Source organism: Mytilus galloprovincialis, chromosome 4 (assembly GCF_965363235.1).
Source record: "Mytilus galloprovincialis chromosome 4, xbMytGall1.hap1.1, whole genome shotgun sequence".
Taxonomy (NCBI): domain Eukaryota; kingdom Metazoa; phylum Mollusca; class Bivalvia; order Mytilida; family Mytilidae; genus Mytilus; species Mytilus galloprovincialis.
The window spans coordinates 20,264,896-20,289,494 of NC_134841.1; the positions used below are offsets into that span (position 1 = coordinate 20,264,896).

Consider the following 24,599-nt stretch of genomic DNA (forward strand, 5'->3'; position numbering starts at 1 on the left):
ACTGCATTTGTGACCGTCAAATCTACAATTGACGGTGGCAACTCTTCAACTACAGTACTATTATTCCTTAATTATATAATAGATTGGTATCAAGTAATTCAAAAACAGATTTTGTCGACACCTGGAATTTACTCGTAATAGGTTCTCCTATCTCTATATACATGTTTATTGACGTTTTCAACAAAATATCACGAAAAGAAAAAGAATTCATGGCGAATAGTTTTCTGATTGTTTATCATAGTTGACAGTTTTATTTTAAATTTTAGCACAAGAAAATGCTTCTCAAAATGGCATTTTTTAAAACAAACACTCCTTTCGATTTTTTTTTGATTTTTTTTCAGTTTCGAAAAACGAAATTTCCTTTCACATGAAGACACTGCACATGAAAATTTGAAAATATTGATTGAGACCATCTTGACTTATAGTTCGAATTTCTGCCTAACTGACAGAATGATTAGTAAACGACACTTGTCGACGAAAGTGAAGATGTTTACCATTTCAATAAAACTCCTTTCAATACATGGAGGCTAAATTGTTTTTGATATTCTTGTGTTACGTTTTTGTTTTTATTATGATTTGTCTTTTCAATTGATGTATGAGATTTAAAAATAAGTAAACTACTGTTGCAAAATAAACAATTGGGGAGTATATAATATTAATATATCTAGAAAAGATAAACGAGAGGCGAAATATACCAATTGTACATTCAGTATAAAAAAAAACAAGATGTGGTATGATTGATAATGAGACAACGCTTCATAAGAGACTAAAATGATGCAGAAATTAACACCGATAGGTCACTGTATGGCCTTCAACAATGAGCATAGCCCAAACCACATAGTCAGCTATAAAAGTCAAACTCATTTGTAGCAAACAAAAAGACAGTGCCATGGTCTTAATAAATATTATTCATATGATAAAATAAATAAAGTGTATATCACATTAGTTTTATCATATTATGACATTACAGTAAATGATTGAAGAAGTAAAACAAAAAGTTTAATACTGTCAATAATCTTGAAGTATTCGCCGGACATGATTCAAACAAATGCAACTACATAAACTTCAACATGATATAAAAGTAAATTACAAATAACACTTCTTCACAGATCTCCAATAACATAAGGCCCTTGAAGATAACCTGACTTTGACAATTTTTATGATAATATTCTTTAATATTACTTCTTTTTGATTAGTGTAGTTTCATTGACGGCGCCTAAACCAGGAAGAACTAAGAATTTCGATGTCAAAACTGAACGATGAATACTAGTCGATTAAAAAACTCAAAGAAATATTTAATATCAAAATATAAGTTATAGGTTATGGGCCAAAGGTGAAAGTCAATTAAATAGATAATCTTGGAATCAGAAGTAATTTCCAATGTTTTGAGTAGGGTTATTCAATACAACTAATCATCGCAATTCATCTCTTCTCATGACTAGTTTTGATATAAGTGGTTTCCCCAGGCTGATATCAACATCTCCGATTAAATTATTTGCTTTTTTATTCCACAGAATAATCTTCAACAACATATCATCCTGTAATATAAATTCAAAGATATACTTACGTCAATAAATGTGACTAATATGGTACCACAGAAACTATCTACTAGTAAATACAGTCTTCGTTTATTATACAATACCAGAATTCAAATTATACACAAGCTCGTTAAAATGTCGATAATGTTCAATGGCATAATAAGGTGCAAATGTTTAATATATAACTACCAAATCGTTTAGTGGTAAAACAACATATAGTTATAAACAAGGAATGTCTATCCTTAAAAATCAAAAGTCTTAAAAGAGGGACGAAAGATACCAAAGGGACAGTCAAACTCATAAATCGAAAATAAACTGACAAAGCCATGGCTAAAAATGAAAAAGACAAACAGACAAACAATAGTATACATGACCCAACATAGAAAAATAAACAATAAACAACACGAACCCCACCAAAAACTAGGGGTGATCTCAGGTGCTCCAGAAGGGTAAGCAGATCCTGCTCCACATGTGGCACCCGTCGTGTTGCTTATGTGATAACAAGTCCGGTAAATAGTCTAATTCGGTAGGTTACATTCATGAAAGGAAAGGAGAATGTAGTTACGACGTAAGGAACATATCCGATATCATTTGTGAAACGGTTATTCCATAATGGTCAACCAACTCGTGATGGCGGCCGTAAAATTTACGAAGCGATGATTTCAACTTCACTATTTGGAACTCTTGGTTTAACAGCTTCCTTGTGAGCAGCAACCCTCTATCAAGAAAATCATTATAGGAAATGCAAGCACGGGAATATCGTATCAATTGGGAAATATATACCCCGTATGCAGGTGCTGCTACAGAACTGACTGTGGAAGATTATAGTGATTTTTTTATAATTTTTATCATTTTACCATTTCTGAAGTCAAAAACAAGGAAACTTCAGCTCTTAGATAAATGCTTCATATTGTACATTTTTAAACAAGTATTTTATAATCGGATAATGTTATCAATATTATGAAGATATGAAAATCATAGCAGTATATATTACTGCATTGGTACAGTAATTCGACAATATATATTATCGGTAGTCCACGTCTTAAGACCAACACTCACATCGTAGAGTACATGGAATTCACTTCAAACCTGTTAGTTACAAACTATACATCGGATTGAAATAGTTTGAATCTGTTAAACTTTAAACGACCCGATAAGAATAAGAGTAGCCTATAAGACATAAATCACCCAATATGCAGTTGTAAGCTGTATTTTGTATGTATTTACTCTTGTTTCACATGTGAATGTGATGGACAGTTTTTGAATAAAGCATTTTGAGATTGAGTTATAATTATGTAAAAATGTTTGCCCCTAAACTAGTTATTAGTAAAGATGATATACCTCTTGTGGTATAATGAGCATACAGTACCATGATAAAGCAACAATGAAATAATTAAAAATAGGAAACAAGAAACTGATAAATCTCTTTCAAAACAGATGGGATGGTTACCGTCTTTTTATTTTTGAATTGACAGTAGGTATTTCGGGGGTTAGTTGTCTTGTTTACATTTTTGGGGTAAGTTATTGTGAATATTTTAAAAAAGTTAACATTTCATCCAATGTTTAAACATTCTAAAACATTACGCATACTCTTACCATTAAACACTGCTTAACTAGTCACTCACCTGAAGTTTTTGAATATTTTTTATCTCAAACTTCCCTCTTCCGCTGATCATAGATACGCTTTTTATCTTGAAATTCTAAAATAACAATCAGATATCACAGTAAAATAAATGACTATTTCATTGTAATTATGATTAAGCCATAAACATCAGGTTCAACCCACCATTTTTCTCAAAACGTACTGAACCAAGTCAGGAATATGGCAGTTGTTATCAAGTAGTTCTTTTTTGTATATGTTGCATTAATGTTAGTTTTTCTTGCACTTCAGTGTTTCTGTTGTTTTTCTCTTATAGTTGATGCCTTTTCTTTGATTACAGTTTGTAACCCGGAATTGTTTTCTCTCAATCGATTTATGACTTTCAAACAGCCGTATACTACTGTTGACTTTTAAAAAAATCATTTGTATAAAATAAGTAAATTATGTTACCAAAATATTAGTATTTATTGAGTCAAGTTTCTATGGAAAAATCATGCATCATTAAACGGTAAAAAAAATTCATCAAATTTTCCGTAGTATTTATAAAGGCAACAGAAGTTTACCGGCGTACATTAAAATTGTTTCAATTGTTTCAATCCGTCATCGTAGTGTCACTACAACACGACGAAACTATGAAAAAAATATTAAAAAAAACATAGAATAATTGTATTGGTTTTTTTTGTATCTTAAGATCATATCTGTCAATCTAGAATTTAGGAAATTACAACGGCGATATGATTTCCTCATATAATTTTCAACAGCTTTATCAGGGAAAGGGTTTTATTGCTGTTTTCTTATTAATGATGTGTATGCCATATGAACGTCATTGGTTTGCCTTATTAACATTAACGGTATCAATTTTATTTCTCCAGATCGCTTACATCATTGAAAAATCAATGAACTATATACTTTACTAAATTGATTGATTGATTGATTGAGAATAAGACATTCAACCAGCAGTAATACTTATACAATTCTAGTGGTGTTGTATTCCTAATTTGCAGTGCACACCACACGAATTCAGGGACCTTATACCGTCGATCACTAATAAAGCATTACTTATAACAATTAAAAACCAATTGTTCAGAGAACAATTGAAGGTCTTTCCATCAAAACAATGTATTTTGATATGAAAAGTTGTGAAACTAAGTTTAAAATGTCATTTCAATCGTCAAATGATAGCTCCTAGTAAGCTGATTCCAAAAATATATTGTTTCCATACATTTTTTTTAAATAAGGGAGATAATTTGTTACTTCCGGTTTTGAAAAATGTTACTTCCGATTATATTTGAATATTTACTTGACACTAATTCCAAAAATATCTGCTTCTATATACTTTTATATTAATAAAGTACAAAAAAATAGCTACTTCCGGTTTACAAAAGGTCACTTCCGGTTGTTTTTTTTCAAGGTTAAATGGTTTGATACCTTTTTCTAAAAGTTGTATATCTTTATCATGTATACATATAGAATAAAAGCAAAGGTCAAAATCTAGAACGCCAAATTAAGCTATGACCTTGAGATCAATTTCAAGGTCATAAACCAAGGACCTCAAATCAAAAGACCATAGGTCTTAATTATATTTAGTTAATGAGTTATATCACCAAACGCGTATTTTTAAATACAAGAGGGGAGAAAACTCCCTTTTACATTCAACGTACGCTTGCAATCAAAATTTAAATCTTACGACATGTCGCAACTAACAATTTAGTAAAAATAATTTGTTGATATCTTATACAGTCTTTGGATATAAGTGAAAATAAGCCAAATTCAAATATTAGAATATGACCTTGACCTTTGACCTTGACCTAATTTTTATTTTTTGGGACCAAGGACCTCAAATCAAAAGATCCTAGGTCTCTATCACTTATGATTTATAAGATAGAAATTCATATCACTTATATCAGATGCATAAGGGGAAATAACTCTCATATGGAGCGGTCATATCGCTTTGGTCAAAACAGGACAAATCATGCCAAGGATATAACGAGCAATTTTGTAAAATAAATTTGTCATAATCTTTAACGGTTGCGAAGGAGATGCGCTAACAAGGAAAACAGTGTTTGGGGAGATAACTCCTACAAAGAAAAGTATTCGTTTACGCAGGGTAAATTTCAAAAGCGCATAAACTGTTCGATATCATATACAAAATATCTAAGCGACATATTGCGAAACAAATGTTTATCGCAAGAACAAAATTAGGCGGAAGAAAAAAAAAATAATCAGAAGAAAAACAATAGGTCTTTCCACAGAAAAGTGGAAAGACCTAATTATGTACTGTTCGTTGTAATTAAGATTGAACTGATATGTGTATCTGTCGATAGCTGGCACATTAAAAACTTTAATATTTTATCATCAAATTGTTACATACAAAAGGGCAGAGTTAACAATATTTAAAAAGTTTGTGTACCTTTTCAAGTTGAAGAGTGTAACATTGTTATGTGTAGATCTCTAAATACTTTTGTAAACAATACCTTACTTCTTGTGGAATGCATGCATTTAGTACTTACTGATGAAAAGGTTTCCACAGCAATATCAATGTCATCTAATAAAGTAGTGTCACACTCTTTTATTATTCTAGTGTTGATATAAATTGTCATCATGTTAAGGGTATCTGCCTGACATTCTATAGACAGCTTGATATTGGCTCCAGGTACAAATACTTCTCTTGAAGGAGGAGGTGCTACGTATAGAACGTATATGATATATGATTATATTATCAATCGGGATATGTGACGTCTTGAAAGTTTCAATTAAAAGATTTGAATTGATTTATATTTTCTTGTATTCAAGCACACATTTTGTATCTTTAACTATTTAAGGAATGGTTCAGGATTTACAGCAAAGTATAAAAAACTTTAATGCGTCAGCTTTTTTACAGAAACATGGCATCGTGCTGTTAAATAAATACTAAATGAGTGTTCAAGAATTATATATAGTCAAACCTGAGTCAAACTTAAGGAAGAGCAAAAAGGTGGTCTCTAAAGACTGGTGGTCTTTTAATACAGTTTCAATTTATATGAAATGTACTACAGAGGGGTCTGAAATTGGCGGTCTTTCAACAAAGATTTTTGCTTAATACAGATGGTCTCTTAAGGGTCGGTTGAAAACAAAACTTTACGACAAAAGAGATGATTTCAGCTTTTCAATTGTGAACTTTCCATTTCTAAGTAGCAACATTCCAGCAACACCTGCATACGGGGTATATATCTCCCAACTGATACGATATTCCCGTGCTTTCATTTCCTATCATGATTTTCTTGATAGAGGGTTGCTGCTCACAAGGAAGCTATTAAACCAAGAGTTCCAAATGGTGAAGTTGAAATCATCCCTTCGTAAATTTTACGGACGCCATCACGAGTTGGTTGACCGTTATGGAATAACTGTTTCACAAATGATATCGGATATGTTCCTTACGTCGTAACTACAATCCCATTCCCTTTCATGAAGGTGACCTACCGAATTAGACTGTTTACCGGATTTGTTATCACATAAGCAATACGACGGGTGCCACATGTGGAGCAGGATCTGCTTACCCTTCGGGAGCATCTGAGATTATCCCTAGTTTTTTTGTGGGGTTCGTGTTGTTTATTCTTTATTTTTCTATGTTGTGTTGTGTGTGCTGTTGTTTGTTTTTCCTGCTCAATTTTAGCCATGGCGTTGTCGGTTTGTTTTAGATTTATGAGTTTGACTGCCCCTTTGGTATCTTTTGTCCCTCTTTTAAACAGTTTTGACTGTATATATATCATGCATCGCTACATGTATTGCTGTAAGTTAATGATATATTTACAATAATTTAGTTTCAATAAATTTTCTTTCTATGATGTTTTTTTTCATTCTTTCAATGGACAGAACTTATTCCTAATTTATCAAAATCTACTGGTGCAGTTGTAAGTCCTTTTGTTACAAGTTCTGAATTTGTTTGGGTTTCCGGAATTTTTCCATTTGGTTGTTAAAATCGAATACTTTAAACACGAAGCCGTTATACTGCGATGTGATTTTAAAAAAAAATAATGTCTAAATAACAAAGTTCAGTATTTCGAAGATCATTTTAATGGTAGGACGGGATTTTCACATGTATAAAAAAACTGTTTTTGTCATTTTTGTACTTACAGAAAACAGCATTAATGTGGTCATACACTTTTGTTGTTTCACAGCAAGGACTAACTATGTCAGCAAATGATCTTGGTTCGTTAAGTGTTGACATGAACTGTGGTGTTTGATTTTCTTTGTATTTCTTCATTTCCTTTCCCATATCTACAAATCATATGAAATATATATACTGTTTACCGACTAAAATGTTAAAACAGCAGGTATGCAAGATAAGTTATTTATAAAACAAATATGTACGCATAGGCAAAACTAAAAGATTAAACCAATCTTTTTAAGACGTGAATTAAAATAACTAGAGCAAGTATCGCTCATCCATGTATATGTGCCTCTTCAACACAGTTACTTTACCTAAATAGCAATAACTCCAAAAGGATGTCGTCGGACAATTTTGTCCATGTTGGCTTATTTTCAGATCTGAAAATTTTCTCCTTTTCTATCGTATAATAATTTTCACGATAAAAGGCAAAAATTAAAAACATCGGTTGGATTGGTCATTTAAGGGCAATCAATTACTCTTTAAAAAAAAGTGGTCTGATTATTTTGTAAATGTAAATGGACAAACCGATCTCTGTTTTTGTTTTGTTTTTTGTTATGTGGGGTCGGTGTGAATTGCAGTTTATTGTCTTTTACAGATGTAATAAAATTTCTTTTTTTTTGGTAAAACGGTCATCTCTGTCCAAAAACAAATCTCGCTTCATGACTGCTCACGATAAGAACAAGAGTTATATATGAAATAACTATGTTACCTTCCAGCACATTTTGCATAACACTAGTTACATCGGTTTTCTGTTTTATTCTCTGATTGAAGAATGTTGCCAAAAGTCCATTTTGATTGTTCTGATATGCAGACATTCCTCTACTCCTAAAAAACGAAAAAAAGAAAAGGTTTGATTGAAAAATTAAAGGATACGATGAGATGATCAATTCATAAAATAAAGTCAATATGTAACCCTTTTAAGTTTATCTGAAGTTACTAAATGACTCCTAGCACTGTTTTTTTGGTACAAAATTAGTGATATATATTGAGGAACAACACTGCGTGGTTGTTTTAACGCCATGGTAAAACAGGTACAAACACTGTTATAACTTGTCAAACATAGTTTCGTTTACATCAACGTTTGCTTTAATTATTTGGTAATAGTTATTCTGCCGAACTGCAGATTTACGCGTCGCGAGATAGTTATTTGCCTAATATAAGCGAAACTAAGAGCGACCAAATACGTATTTTTATCATATACTTAGTATAAATAATATATGAGTTTTACTGTATGATAATAGCATTAAATTAACGTAAATTCCATATTTTTCGTATTGGTGCTTAGCGGGCTGATAGGAAAAGTTTATCTCATGCCTCGATTGTTTTCACATAACAACGTTATCGCATGGCAATCCGGTGATACTTTGCCAATTCCGGAAAATACACCTCAAAGCTACGTTTTCAGTAAAAAAACATTACAATCACGTGGATTACTGTCGGATGCTGGAAGTGCAACATAGACAGTATTTTTACCCTAGTGTACCATCTAGATCATAAGAATGAAAAAAATAAATAGTACAATTTGTCTTAACCATATTTAAATCTTACGTAGAATATAAGATAATTGTGTTCCCATTTGTTGCTGGTTCATTTAGACTGTCAAAGGCCTGAGATTTAGCAATCTGTCGAATTGGTTTTTCATTAAAATTTCTAAAAAAAAAAATGATATGCAAATGTCATTTCTATGCAACAGCTGTAAAGATAAAGAAACACTAAAACTTAAATTGGTGTTTGAAGGTAAATTAGTGTCGTTTTCACTCTAGAATAGTATCTGCGATAGTTCACAAAATGTATTAGTCTTAAATACATTTCTGTAAATTGCATAGCAGATCTAGAGAGTGTTTGCATAAAATAATGAATTCTTCTACCTTTTGCTGATGTGAGAGGTTCAAAGTCATACTGCTATATATCTCTAATTAAAATTCAGCATCTCAATTCACGGTACATAAATTTTCGAACACAATTAAGACTTGATATATACAGAAAATAAAGAAAAAATAATTTTAATACTTGAGCTTATTTCCATACCGTATTCTGCATGTATCTAAGACCATAACCAGTAGAGCTGGATCAATATGTCGTTGAAATTTATACAAAACGTCATCAGCACAAACGCAATCATTTGTCGTATATCCATGCGCAGCGTCGGTTGGCACAAGATGGCATTTCCTTGATTCTTCAAAACCATGACCAAAAAAGCAAAATACTACATACACATCTTTTCCCATTTGTTTAACAACATCAATGAACCAATCTATAGTAGATTTCATTTCCGCTTTGGTTAAATCTAGATAAGAAAATACACGGAAACCAAGATCCTCAAATGTGGACTTCATTAATCTTACGTCTGCCAGTGGTACATTTAACAATGGTTTGTCTGCTAGGTAGTCGGCATTACCAATGATAAGTGCAACCTTTGCTTTTGCTGTAATTTAAAAACTTATATCACTACATTTATACATGCAAATAAGAATATATGGTATGATTGCCATCAAACGACTTTCCAGGAGAGATTGAAGGACCTTGTAGTCTTTATATGTTATTTAATCTGTATAGTTATGTCTTTATATCATTTGTATAGCAATTGAATACAAATGTTTTACGTACATCAAATGTTACAAACAGAAAAACAAGCGAACTCAAACAATTTTTAAAGAAATGGTTAAACATAGAACTTGAATTAGTCCTTTTGGTGTTTTTACACCTGTCGTCCTTCTGATATAAAAATCATTACAAATATCTTTTAAATAACGGACTCTAAAATTTCAATTTGGTTGGAACTAATGCTCCATAATGACTGTTATATATTCATGAGGAAATAGTATAAAAGAAACAGATATTTTTTAACCACCCATAACAGGAACCGGATTAAAGGTCTATTTTGAACTTGAAATGAGGTTCGAGGTTTGCCAATTTTAAAAATGCTGATATTTACAAGTTGAGCAGATTCTTTTATCTATTAACTTTGAAAATTGTCTTTTTTGTGTCTTTCTCCCTCAATACTCACGTTCAAATCTTGGACTTTCAGGCATAACTTTCTTTGCAGATGTGTCAGTGCTTTCTGTGTTTTCCTGTCCTTCGCGATATGAACGAACATCATACAAAATAACATCCCTTTCTTCTACAAGTTTGAATAAACGTTATAGTGAAAGAACATAAATCAAACATTTTGAATCTTTAAATTCTTTTATTATTCTGAAAGATGCACATGTGGTACAGAAAATATTTTCTAATCATTCCGAAGTCGTAGTGAGCATAGGACCGAGCAAGATTTGGTATGTATCATATGTTTTTTCGGGTAGTAAAAGCAAGGAGTTTTTCATGTGTAGCTCTTCACTATTCGTTTAAATTGTACTCCATTCTAAAAATTGATATCATATGAGATTTGTTCAATCAATTATCAATTTAAAAATAATGATTTATTTAATCACGTTAATAAATCATCTAATTCAAAATGTATTGCTGTCGATTCACAGTTTACCAATTTTTGTTCAAGTAAAAAATATGTTAACCAGTATGTCTCTCATTAAAATATATCAAGAAAGACAATGGCAGGTTATGGGGTGAATATTACTTTTGTTTTCCATTCGTTTAATTTGTTGATCCTTTTGATTATGCCAGATGACTTTATTTTCCTCGGAATTGTTATTTTTGCTATTTTTGAATTTCACATACAATTTAGTTCTATGATGTAAAGGAATTCCTCTCGGTCAAGATATTCCTATTTTTTTACGATGGCTCAAATATTATTAATTTTGTTTTGGGATGTTCAAGATATTATCATTTGTTTTGCGATAGTCAAGATATTATCATTTTGTTTTGCAATGGTCAAGATTTTATCTTTTTGTTTTACGATGGTCAAGATATTTTATTATTTGCGATGAGTATCCTAGTGTTAATGACAATTGGATGACTCTTGTGATAATAGAAAATTACTACAGGAAACAAATTGTCACGTCGTTCCTATTTAATTAACACGAAATATACAATAAGCTGCCGACATTTTGTTTTTTTCAAATTAAATTTCAGCGAATTGTCTACCCTATATGACCATACACACTTCCTGTCTGTTGTTAATAAAATAATTACAAAAATAATGTCCTTGTTGCATGCATCACTCTTTTAATTTAAAGTATAAATATGCCAAAGGCTTGCATGATGAGTTTGTTTGAATGTTATTGTTTTTTTTTTTCTCGTTTAGAGTCTCCACATCACGAATAGCAAACAATGCATCGTTTGTAATCATGTTACCGACTATCGAATAATTGTTTAAGGAAATGTAAAAATTGAAATAAACTGATCAATTCATAGTAAGATGTTCGGTTGCTTATTAATTAAGATGAAAAACAGGTAAAATTATCTATTTTGATAAAAGAGGTACATTCAAACTCATAAATGTCGAAAATAAACTGAAAAGGCCATTGCTAGAAAAGAAAAAAAGACAAACAGACTAAGAATAGTAAAAAAAAACATAACATAGAAAACTTAACACTGAGCAACACGACACCAACCAAAAACTGGCGGTGATCTAAACTGCTCCGGAAGGGTGAGCAGATGCTCATGTTATAACAAACTCAGTAATAAGTCCTAAAAGGGGGACGGGATTGTAGCTACGACTTAGGGACATATCCGTTATCATCGGTAAAACAGATATTCCATAACGGTCAACAAACTTGTGATGGCGTCCGTAAAACTAAGAATATTTTGACAGTTATGATATTATATAATTACAACAAGGAGGCGACATATCACTAGACAAATAGCGGTAAATACTCGGATTTCGATGAAGAACATAAACACCAGCTTTTAATCAGTCTGCGTTTAGGCATTACAAATAAATAGAAATAATAATTGCAGATTTATTAGAAGTGCAATCCACAGTTATAATAAATGAAGTCCCCGAAGAGACATGTAAATCAAGTATGTATGTAGGTTTTCACTATCAATTTTTTGAATTATTCACATAGTCTGCTATTCTTACATTGAGGTGATATCAATGGTGTTCATTTAACATTGATATGACATCTTTCTCACAGTTGGGAAGCATATGTAACATATGCATTTCCTATCGCACTTAACGAAAGTAGGTAAGTTTTGCAATGGTTTAAATACCTTCAATAGGTGGTGTCACCGATACCGAGGTTCGAGATGTGAACACAACTTTATGCCGTTGATTACCATTCTGAAGCCTACAACAGTATGTGCCATTATCGTGTTGCCTATAATACAAATGCATATACTAAGTATTTTTGTATTGTGAAATATTTGCCAATTTTCATTGTAAAATATATTTAACATAAATATGTTTTTAGTAAATTGATATAGATTAGTTGTAAAATGTCTGCTTCCAAAATATATATATATAGGAAGATGCGGTATGAGTGCCAATGAGGCAACTCTGCATGCAAGTAACAATTTATAAAAGTAAACCATTATAGGTCAAGGTACGGTCTTCAACAAGGAACCTTGGCTCACACCGAACAAGCTATAAAGGGCCTCACAAATTGCAAACAATTGCTGAATCTTAGAAATCACTAATATTCCAAAGGGACATAACCTATATGTAATTATCAATTATCAAAGATTTTCGTAGATACACGAAGATGTGGTAGGAGTTCCAATATAACAACTCTCCATCCAAAAAAAAGTGTTAAACCAGTTTAAGATGCATATTTATATTAGTTGTTAGTGGCGTTGAACTAGCTTCCAGTAACTGCGAGTACTTTTCGATCTTTCGATAATGTCTTTTTTTATGTTTAGATGTACCCGGTCACTTTCACTTTTTGTTTTTGTTAGATTTATTTCTTTTTGTATCCATCCGATGAGTTAAGCCTTTTTTAATTGATTTTTTTAGTTCGTTCTTATGTTGTTACACCACAATACCAGGTTAGGGGAGGGTTGGGATCCGGCTAACATGTTTAACCCCGCCACATTTTGTAAGTATGTGTCTGTCCTAAGTCAGGAACATGTAATTAAGTGGTTGTCGTTTGTTGCTGTGTACTCAAATTAGTTCGTTAGTTTTCTCTTTTAAATTGTTTTACGTTCGTCATTTCTGGGCCTTTTATACATGTAGTTGACTATGTGGTATGGGCTATGCTACTTGTTAAAGCCTCTACGGTGATCTATATTTGTTAACTTCTGTGGTATTTTGGTCTCTTTTGAAGATTTGTCTCATTGTCAATCACATCCTTTATTCTTTTTTATAAACAAGAAAATCAAAGGTCTTATTCATATTAAAAACATGAAACGAGAAACACTTGTGAACCTTATCAACAAACGACAACCACTGAAAAAGCGGTTCCTGAATTAAGACAGGTACAAACAAATTCAGTGGATTTAAACGTTTTAAAAGGCGACAACCTTCATCCTAACCTAAATGTAACATCACAGCATACACATTATAAATGTCAATTGAAACGATTTAAAACAATCAAAAGACGTATTAACAAAAAAAGTAAACAAGTACACATACACAGAAAGAGTAAATTTGATCTATGTAAATACAATATCAATAAACAAAGGGCGAAGATGTAAAACAATATCAGAAAGACAACAAAGATAACCTTGGACAAAATGACGTTTAATAATATAACATACACAAGTAAATATGGTAATTTTGTTGTAAGGGGTACAAGGAGAACGGAAATATTTTTTTCTTCAAAATAGATAAATATAGCTTATGTTAACTTTTGACAAAATTCATCAGACTAAATTGGGACGTGTTGAGCAAGATAACGGTGAATGCCATGCGTCCAAAGCGCTTTTCTATATCAACGTTATTGGGAATGCATAAATCAAATGATTCAATAACAAATATATACATACTTGTATACATGAGGAGACTATAACCAAAAGTACCTTAATCTTGCCTTATTAAGTCAGTACTTTTAAAAGAAGCATACTTCCCCTACAAACATTGATCAACTAAAGTGTCGTCATCGATGATATTGACAGACCAGTAGTTTATTTTTTTGTGTTGATATGAAACATCATTGAAATATGTTCCTTTTCATCAAATTTAATGTTCATGAACTATATTCTACCCTTAACATCGTTTGACATAACAGTTTATTTCCGCAATTTTCTGATTTTGATGCTCTTCATCGTCTGATTTTGACTTCCAACTGTATTAATTCAAATTTAGCACGTGAGTTTTTATAGACGCACATAGAAAGCTATAAATCTGGTATCTTTTTTTCAATTAGTCAAGAAATAAATAAAGATATATGTAATCGATAGTTCGTACATGAAAGTATTACAGAAAAGGGCAAAATGTACCTTGTGTTAACTATTTTGAAAATGTGGTTAGTTTCAGCTCGTAGTTTCGCCCATTCACCGCTGATATGTTTAAACCACTGGTATCTTGGGTAAGGAAATCCTGTCCCTTCTACGTAGAGATGTAACCCTGCTCCTTCATCAATGGTTTTATGCGATGGTGGTTGCTTAATTATGACAATAGGTTCTGAAATTAAATATGATAAATATTACAACTTTGAAATTGGTTTGAACTTTTCGGCATATCCATGTTGTCCTATAAGACTTCCATATACTTAGTATACGTTAAACCTAAGCTTACACCACTGAAGTCATTAAAAAAATACTAACTTTTCACCAAATGTTTTTTCTATGGCTTACTTAATAACCAGAACTTGTTCTACCTTTAGTTATACATATATACCAAATGTTCTGTCAATTTTAAAGAGACGGTTGAATACAAATAGTTAAAATGGAAATGGATCAACTTTATTAATAATATTTTTTTTGTATCAGAAGAATTAAACACTGCATACCATATTCTTTGATGTCCATCAGTAAACTTTCTAGCCGTAACTGGTCGAGTAAATGGACAAGTTCAAAAGCTACCATTCCAAAAGAACCCAATCTCCATAGCATTGTTTCACTAGGACTATTGCTCCTTGAGAAACCATTGACATCTAAAGTACTAAAAGAATAATTTATATAAGATTGAGAATGGAATGATTTAAGTTATGAAAACAAACGCATTACATATGCTATAATATTCAGTCTATCCCCTCTGGAATAAAAACAACGACATTTTGTACCATGGCATGAACAATGTTCTATAATTGAATTCTAATTATTCTAAAACTTTAACTACTAATCAAATCGTATTTTAAACAAATCGATGAAGGCGTGTACATAAAACTACATACCTATACTTTTTCCAAGCTGACCTGGATTTTAAAAACAAATATTTTCAATTGAAGATAAGACAAAGAAATTTCTGGCTGTTCCTTTGATGAAATCAGATACAGAACATGAAAAGATCACTAAGTATTAACAAAGTTGTTTCCATTCAGCAAACCAAGAATATGTAGGCTTGAATTTCCTAAATCGTTTAAAAGATACAAACTATGATGTCATTTACTTTTTCCTTTAGTAACCCTATAGTCCTCCCAATTTTATGATTTCTTTCGCTCTTGCATAGCCATATATTTTTTCCCTATACTTACATTTAACGTCCTCGTTCTTTTTTTGACCAAACAAAAATCTCCGATATAACTCTGAGTTATGTTTAAAAGTACAAAAAGCAGTGACATCACCAACTAAATTGGATTTTCTATATCATTTAAAATAATGGTACATGTATTCCTTGGTAACAAAGTTGTTTATTAGAATCCAATTTTACAGAGAAAAAAAATTGAGTTTTTCTTTACAATGCTTTCTTACTTTTAGCTAGGTTCCTTAATATCAAAATAAAATAAAAGGGTACCTAAAAACCAGGGCAAAATTGATGCTTGAAACTTATACAACTCTTTTCCATTTTAAAGGAAAAATAATATTTATATCTGATATGTACAAATTATGCAGGCATACTAAAATCTGACAGGAAAACTTTATGGTACCGCACCAAGTGGCTAGACCAATAATAACATTAACGGTACCAATTTTTCTGCACCAGATGCGCATTTCGACAATACATGTCTCTTCAGTGGTGTTCGTGGCCAAAATAAGTAAAATCCAAAGCTTATATAAAAGATGAAGAGCTATAATCCAAAATTAAATAACACAAAAAACTGGAGTACTGGCTACTGGGCTGGTGATACCCTCGAGGACTAACAGTCCACCAGTAGAGGCATCGACCCAGTGGTAGTAATAACATTAACGGTACCAATTTTTCAATAAACCATGTCAGATCCTAAAATCTAATTTGATTGACATTTAAGGTATTTATCAATTCGTTTATTAATTTTTAGTGGGGCTAGATTGATTTTACATGCTCTTTTAGTGTAAAGATTTAAAATGTTTATTGTTTAAAATAGTTCTCCGTGCGTTCCGAAGTTAGTTTGTCAGTATTGATGCCGTAATTACAGAACAAAGTTATTTCTCTAAATTATATCCAATTATGTTTACATGGATATTCCATTAATTGAAATGTATGAACTTATTACATTCTCTTTCAAAACAATATTTATCTCAAAACCATGATACGTTTTAAATTTTGTCTTTCACTGATTCAAGAGTATCGTCACTGTGAAGTATCTCAATTTGCATATATACTTATGTCGTATTTGTTGTGGTGTTCTTCTATATATTTGGTCAACAACGTACTCACTAAAGTCGATATTTCTCACACACTGATATAAGAATCGAACATCAGGGCTGTACCTGAACTGATTTGATTTTGTTCAAAATATCAAATTCATGTTTTACAATTTATCTTACCTTACATTGTAAATTGGTTTCAATTCTGAAGCCTTTGCTACAAACTCCTTCCAGTTACATGTCTCTGGATTTCGATCAAGTGTTGTGCAGATATTCGATGTTATAGAAAATCTTAGTTTAACTATATTTGTATTTGGATCTACGTCTTTCAGATGTCGACATTGCTCCAAAGTTAATCCATTTCTCCTCATCTTCATTCAACGAACAATCAAAATCATTTTACAACAAATTGTACAAGTCCAAGTAGCTCCTTCGTACCACCATTATTATGGCTGAAATTATAGAACAGTTCATCTTAACATGACTCTGAAATTGAATCATGAAAACATAGTACAGATATGAATCTCAATCTTGTACAAATTAAATGAAAAAGATTTACTAATGTTTCTTAGATGAAAATGTTGTCCTTTTCTAAATGAGGTTTACATCCCCGCATGCAAATCAATAAATACTATCTTTAAACAAGTTTTAATATAACACCCCTGCATCTTTTTGGAAAAGAAGACTAACTTACTTATCAATAAACTGATGATATCCAACCATTTGTTTGTAGTATTTTGAAATTACTGCAGAGAAATAAAACGTTTTGAGATGTCCCACTCACACACAGGTGGCTAAATCATATTATATTCATGATTATTATTACATCTTAACAATTAATGCATTATTGAATAGATATACACGCATAATTAATGGCTTTCATTTATCAACTTCTAGTCTATATGCATTTTAAAATTTCATCCAGTTGATCCAGTGATACCGAGTAACTATGTGTATTCATTTAATCCAATTGCACTCTATTTCGTTAAATCCTATCCTATTTTACCAGGTGATTTTGAAATGTTAAAAAAAATGTTTCTGTTGTGTATCTACGTTTTCTTGGAATTTGAGACGTACAAAGTGTACAAAATAATGTTCAGTCAGTTTTAAGGAAGATTTATTTCACTTTCACTACAATACACAAAGTCTTTCCACAGAAAACTTCAATGTAGAATTAAATCATGATTTATGAACTCATATAGTGCATTTAAACATGAAACTTATATACTAACAGTCAGTTATATAACTCTTATGTGGTATATAACATGGATCATATACCTTTTGGTTTTATAAACGTTCGGTTAAATGATAAACTTGCAATCCAGACAGTATTTTGATAGAACTGCACTATCACCATCTAGCTATAAAACCAGGTTTAATCAATCATTTTATACCTAGGAAAATGCCTGTACAAAGTCAGGAATGTGACAGTTATTATACATTCGTTTGATGTGTTTGAGCTTTCGATTTTACCATTTGATAAGAGACTTTCTCTTTTAAATTTTCCTCGTATCCAAGTGGTTTGTTTTTTTTTTTTACATTTTTTATAATCTATTATAGTGTCTTAATATGAAATTGGTGCAGTTAAGGATACTGAAAACAGAGAATAAATTTTAAAATCCAGGTGTTTGCGACACGTAGCTATTATATTACAATGTTTTCTTTGTACAAACAAACTAATCAAAACAATAAAGGTCTGTCCTGAACAAGACAGTACCATAGTGGATTTTTTTGTAAGTAGTTAAATGTAGTAATATCAATTAAAATACCTGTACTTGTTAAAGTCTGGCTTCTTGAATTTGTCAGTTGAGACAACTCATGTACAACACGAAAATTATTACCAAAAGGTTTTATTTTCTACGCAAATAATAATGGAACATTACAATACATATTGGTACGGTGTCCAAAATTGCCTTTTTTGTTAAAAGGTAATTTGACATTTTGACGGTTAATCATTAAGACGGTCTTTAAAGCATTAAAAATGTCAAGCAAAACTAGAAAAATAAAAATAAAACAAGAATGTGTCCAAAGTACACGGATGTCCCACTCACAATATCATTTTCTATGTCCAATGGACCGTGAAATCGGTATAAAAACTATAATTTGGAACATATATACTAAGTTTCGAATTGATTGGACTTAAACTTCATCAAACACTATCTTAACCCAAAACTTTAACCTGAACCAGGACAAACGGACGAATGAACTAACGGACGCACAAACCTAAAACATAATGCCCTCTACAATAGAAGATGGGACATAATAAAAACAAATATTCCAAAAATATAGACTTTTAGTATACATTATAATCCTTTCCTTTCACAGATACCAATTTGACGGAAATATGGTAAATATGGCCAAAGCATTGATTTAAGAAGTATTTGCAAATATGGAACTACGTATGGTCGCAACTTATAATAATATATTGAGAAAGGAAAAAACACTTTATAAATTACGTGCATCCGAAGCACTTTACTGTATTTACCTTCATTAAGAACGCTGAAACTTATATATTTTATACCCAAGGATGTATCAAACACGCAGAGTAATATGACCAAAGGAAACCTAAAATAGCTAAAATCATCTAATGTTAACTGAGTTTGAGAGAGTAGAAGCATGAAAGAAATATATGACAGTGGGTCAGTCTATAATATATTAAAAGGAAAAAACAATGGATACTCATCTTTGTCTAAAACTGAATTTTAAAAACAATAGCTTAGAAGGTTCGCCCTAAAATATATTCAATGGTTTCAAGTAGTGGCCATTGATTGCCCCTCTAAAGTAGCAATCATTAAAATATATCTTGGCCATGAAGTTGTCAGTTTGTTTACGATCTCTAAGTGTGAATGTCCCTCTTGTATCTTTCGACCCTCTTCTCCAATATAACTATAAGAATGCAATGACGGCAGAGAAAATAATAGTTTTATTCTTTTAAATGAATGTAATATTTTTGTTATGCAATCATTATGTAATCAATTATTATGCAATTTATGGCACAATTTTGGACAGTTCATTTGAATTAATTTAGCTCTATCATCTTAATCAACACAGCAGGAACTACAAAAGGGTGTCTCAAATTTTCGCTATTGTATTCCATTCCATTCTCTCATCAATCTGTAATTAGTGTAAACATCCTTACCACATAAAAGTAGATAATGTTTGATTAGGTATAAAATTTGATCTATACATATTATCCGAAATCTGTAGATAATGACTCCAGAAACAACATAATAAAATCAACCCTCTCAGGATTTCCATGAAGAAGAAAGTGGAAATTTCTTGTAAAATTTTGTAGACACAGTTAACTTTAAAATTTATTACATAATTGTTGTATTATACTAAAATTGCATTAATTTGAAAGAGCAATCTGTTAGCTATCTATAAAAACCACTTTCATAAATTTTCTAGCATTACAAAGAAAGTTAAAACTGGGGAATTGGAGGTATAAAATCTTTGTATCGTGATACCTTAATATCACATGGAAACTATAGCACTTATGTTCATCTCCTAGACATAGAATATTTCACACACGTCAGTTTGGATTAAGATTTGTTACTAAACTTCGACGAAATGAGCATGAAAAGTAAAATTACAAAAAAATCTGAACTCTAATGAAAATTCATATCGTAAAGTCCCTTATGAAATGGCAAAATCCAAAGCTTAAACACATCTAACGAATGGAAAATAACTGTGATATACCTGACTATGTGTATCCATTAGAAAATGGTGGATTAAACCCTGTTTTATAACTAGCTAAACCTCTCATTTGATTGAAAGTCGCATAAAATTCCATTATATTGAAAACAATGTGTGAACAAAACAAACAGACGTAATAGGTAAAAAGGGGTACAGAAGTCAAAATTGTGTTATAAGCCTAATCACTATAAAATCAAACAAATGTGTCAACGACAAAAATCATTGCATAAAGACAAGGCACACGAACTTATATTATAGACAAAAATACAAAATATGACCACAGCAGAAAAACTTGTTGTCGGGATGAATACGTTTTTTAATCATTGGTGAAGAAAGGATTTCTAAAATTCAACGAGAGATACAGCGACATAATTTGCAAAAAAGAAGGCGAATTTAAAAATAGCAAATACTTCTTTGGAACGGCTCCCGTAAAATTCATAAAACAAAACCCACTGTATGCACTTGACAACATTCTTTTATACGTTTGTTTAACTTTTCAAATGTAGCTCCCAATATCTGTAATTTATACTTTTAATAACAAACAATACAACTTACTTTAACTGCTGATATTATACCATTTGTATGCAGTGTTGTGTAATTACTTCCAGGAAGCCAATTCAATTTGGGAATTCCCACTTAAATACACATTGTCATAATATAAAAATATCGTATATTCATCAATTTCATGACTATCATTTAATTTTGACAAAACAAAAATAGAAAACTAAATCATAAACACGTGCGTCTATTCACGGTAGTATTAACTTTATTGTTTGCTTATTGTGAACTTCTTTTTATGAACTTTCAGTTCTCCGCTGCACACTTACATGACTGAATCAGATGTGGTTTTATTTTAAATACATGAATTGATTTTAAACTGTTCTCCTTTTTGACCATGTAGTTTGAAAAGAATGAGTATTTAGGTTATTATCTGAGGTATTTAAATGTACTAATAAACTTGAGAAGTATTTAATATAAAACTATTTTAAATCATATCGGTGTGGGTTCATTTTCCATGTTATTATTACAATAAATTGCATCCCACAAACCATTTTGAGAACTTCATTATGAACTATTAAAACGTTTAATGCATTTATAAACTCTGAAAAGAGGGAAATGTAACAATAAATTATAAAACTAAGGTGTCTAATTTAATAAAGGTATATCAGGCGGGATATCTCTACAACTTTGACCTAATAATATATTCACTTTTAATATGTACAGAGAAACACAAGTTATATTTCAAATGCACGCATAATCTGTTTTTTTTTTAAATGCATCAGGTGTGACATCTTTTAAACAAATGCTTGTCTTACAAATACTTATAATAATTGAATAAAACAGCGATGGAATGAAAGTATGCTTGACTGGACTGAATAATTCAGTAGTTATTTGTCGCAGGTCTGGGGATTCAACCATTTTACTTCAAAAAGGGGGGGGTATGGCTTTTTGGTTATTTGTTTGTTTTTGCGACACATTTATAACTAGCTAAACCTCTCATTTGATTGGAAGTCTCATACAATTCCATTATATTGAAAACAATGTGTGAACAAAACAAACAGACGTAATAGGTAAAAAGGAGTACAGCAGTCAAAATTGTGTTATAATCTTAACCACTATAAAATCAAACAAATATGTCAACGACAAAAAATATTGCATAAAGACAAGGCACACGAACTTATATTATAGACAAGAATACAAAATATAACCACAGCAGAAAAACATGTTGTCGGGATGAATACGTTTTTAAATCATTGGTGAATAAAGGATTTCTAAAATTCAACGAGAGATACAGTAACATAATTGGCAAAAGAAGGCGAATCTAAAAATAGCAAATACTCAGCAATTCAAGCACCCCTTCTTTGGAACGGCTCCCGTAAAACTCATAAAACAAAACCCACTGTATTAACAACTTACATGACTGAATCATATTGACAACATTCTTTTATACATTTGTTTTTAAATGTTGCTCCCAATATCTGTAATTTATACTTTAAATAACAAAAAATACAACTTACTTTAACTGCTGATATTATACCATTTATATGCAGTGTTGTGCAATTACTTCCAGGAAGCCAATTCAATTTGGGAATTCCCACTTAAATACACATTGTCATAATATAAAAAATATCGTATATTCATCAATTTCATGACTATCATTTTAAATAATTTTGACAAAATAAAAATAGAGAGGAAATTAAATCATAAAACACGTGCGTCTATTCACGGTAGTATTAATTAACTTTATTGTTTGCTTATCATGCTTATTGTGAACTTCTTTTTATGAAATTTCAGTTCTCCGCTGCACACTTACATGACTGAATCATATGTGATTTTAAACTGTTCTCCTTTTTGACCATGTAGTTTGAAAAGAATGTGTATTTATATTGTTATCTGAGGTATTTAAATATACTAATAAACTTGAGAAGTATGTAATATCAAAATATTTCAATCATATCGGTGTGGGTTCATTTGCGATGTTATTATTACAATAAATTGCATCCCACAAACTATTTTGAGAGCTTCATTATGAATTATTAAAACGTTTAGCGAATTTATAAACTCTGAAAAGAGGGAAATGTATCAATACATTATAAAACTAAGGTGTCTTATTTAATTAAGGTATATCACGCGGGATATCTCTACAACTTTGACCTATTAATGTATTCACTTTTACTACGTTCAGAGAAACACAAGTTATGTTTCAAATGCACTCATAATCTGTTTTTTTTAAATGCATCAAGTGTGACATCTTTTAAACAAATGCTTGTCTTACAAATACTTATAATAACTGAATAAAACAGCGATGAAATGAAAGTATGCTTGACTGGACTGAATAATTCAGTAGTTATTTGTCGCTGCTCTGAGGAATCAACCACTTTACTTCCAAAAGAGTGGTATGGCTTTTTGTTTTTTTGTTTTCGCGACACATTTTTTAGTTTTTTAACTTTATCAATGTATTTTTTCATCATCAATTTGGAAATCAGAATATTTTTTTAAAAACAACCCTCCGCCTCCCCTCCCTTTTGAAGTTAAATTGCCATTCCATAAGAAGGCTCTTTTATCTTTCAGTACTAATGAGATAGAAAATGAAAGTACGAAGTTGAACATTCCGATTTCCACGTAATTGAAGTTCTTTAAAGGTTATGAAACAATAAATTTTCATTTTGACTCATTTACAACGCAAAACCAAGTTGACAAGGAACCGAGGCAGCTTGAAGAATATATCAATACGCTCAAAATTTCGTCATCTGTCAGCAATAAAACCAATTGCCTTAAAAAAAATCATTTCCATGAAAGTTGCATCATCTGGCCTACATGTCAACAGGCCAAATGCATGTCTGGCGTAATAAATTAACATTCTGGTATCTTTAATGAGTTTCTACATGTACGATTGATTTAAGCTAAAAGTATTATAAACTATGATATAAAACTAAAAGCTAAGGTTTCTTATCAGGGATAAAAATCAAATGCATGGTGGCGTAAATTTACAGTCATCGCTCACTTTTTATCTTGTCAAATGTAACTTCTGTTTTAGAGAATTAAGCAGTTTTTACTTTTGTGTTGAAGAGGCAACGTCTAACTGTGTTTTGACTCCCGGACATATATTGCATTTGGGGAATTTCGGAAAACTTCAAAATTTCAAATAGAGCTCAAATATTTACTTTGATTTTATCAGCGATCTCACAACGAAATGGTAGTATATCAGATAAGGTTCTTCATCCTGAGAGCTTTGTGTGTTCAATAAACAATAACTAAGTCATATTCTACTTAGTTAAAGTGAATTACGTTATACCAGCATGTCATCAGCGATAATTATTGATTTTCCCCTAAAGCTTTTAGCATATAGGTCTAGTTTCAAATAGATCATATAAATGTGTGTGAGTGTACTTTGTATTAAAAGAAATAAAAATAAAAACAAAACAAAACAAAACAAAACAAAAATAAATAAAAACAGACCATAACAACTATCTTTATTCTATCCTTTTTCATTAACCAATATGTATTTGAAAACTTCCGGATTCAAATAAAAACACAATTTCGTACCTTCTTACACAGGCAAGTAACGCGATTTCAATCGTAATTACTGGTGCAGGTGAGTCCTGTG

At 31.1% G+C, this 24,599-nt stretch overlaps 1 protein-coding gene across 4 annotated transcripts; it reads right to left on the reverse strand.

The window, feature by feature from the left end:
• Positions 1-1,274: 1,274 nt before the first annotated feature.
• Positions 1,275-22,528, reverse strand: LOC143071580 (mucosa-associated lymphoid tissue lymphoma translocation protein 1-like). 4 transcript variants are annotated; one of them, XM_076245979.1, is made up of 13 exons: positions 22,510-22,528; positions 16,976-17,247; positions 15,079-15,230; positions 14,567-14,750; positions 12,401-12,507; positions 10,296-10,409; positions 9,317-9,713; positions 8,837-8,938; positions 7,998-8,113; positions 7,252-7,395; positions 5,649-5,821; positions 3,164-3,238; positions 1,275-1,538 (listed from the first exon to the last, which is right to left on the reverse strand). In XM_076245979.1, exons 2-13 carry the CDS (start codon positions 17,170-17,172, stop codon positions 1,413-1,415), a joined length of 1,887 nt encoding a protein of 628 aa, XP_076102094.1. In that variant the 5' UTR covers positions 17,173-17,247; positions 22,510-22,528; the 3' UTR covers positions 1,275-1,412. The 4 variants fall into 4 exon arrangements, with proteins under 4 accessions (XP_076102094.1, XP_076102095.1, XP_076102092.1 ...); XM_076245980.1 differs by lacking the exon at positions 22,510-22,528 and adding an exon at positions 21,047-21,166 and having other exon boundaries at positions 3,164-3,229; XM_076245977.1 differs by lacking the exon at positions 22,510-22,528 and adding an exon at positions 21,047-21,162.
• Between the last annotated feature and the right edge of the window lie 2,071 nt (positions 22,529-24,599).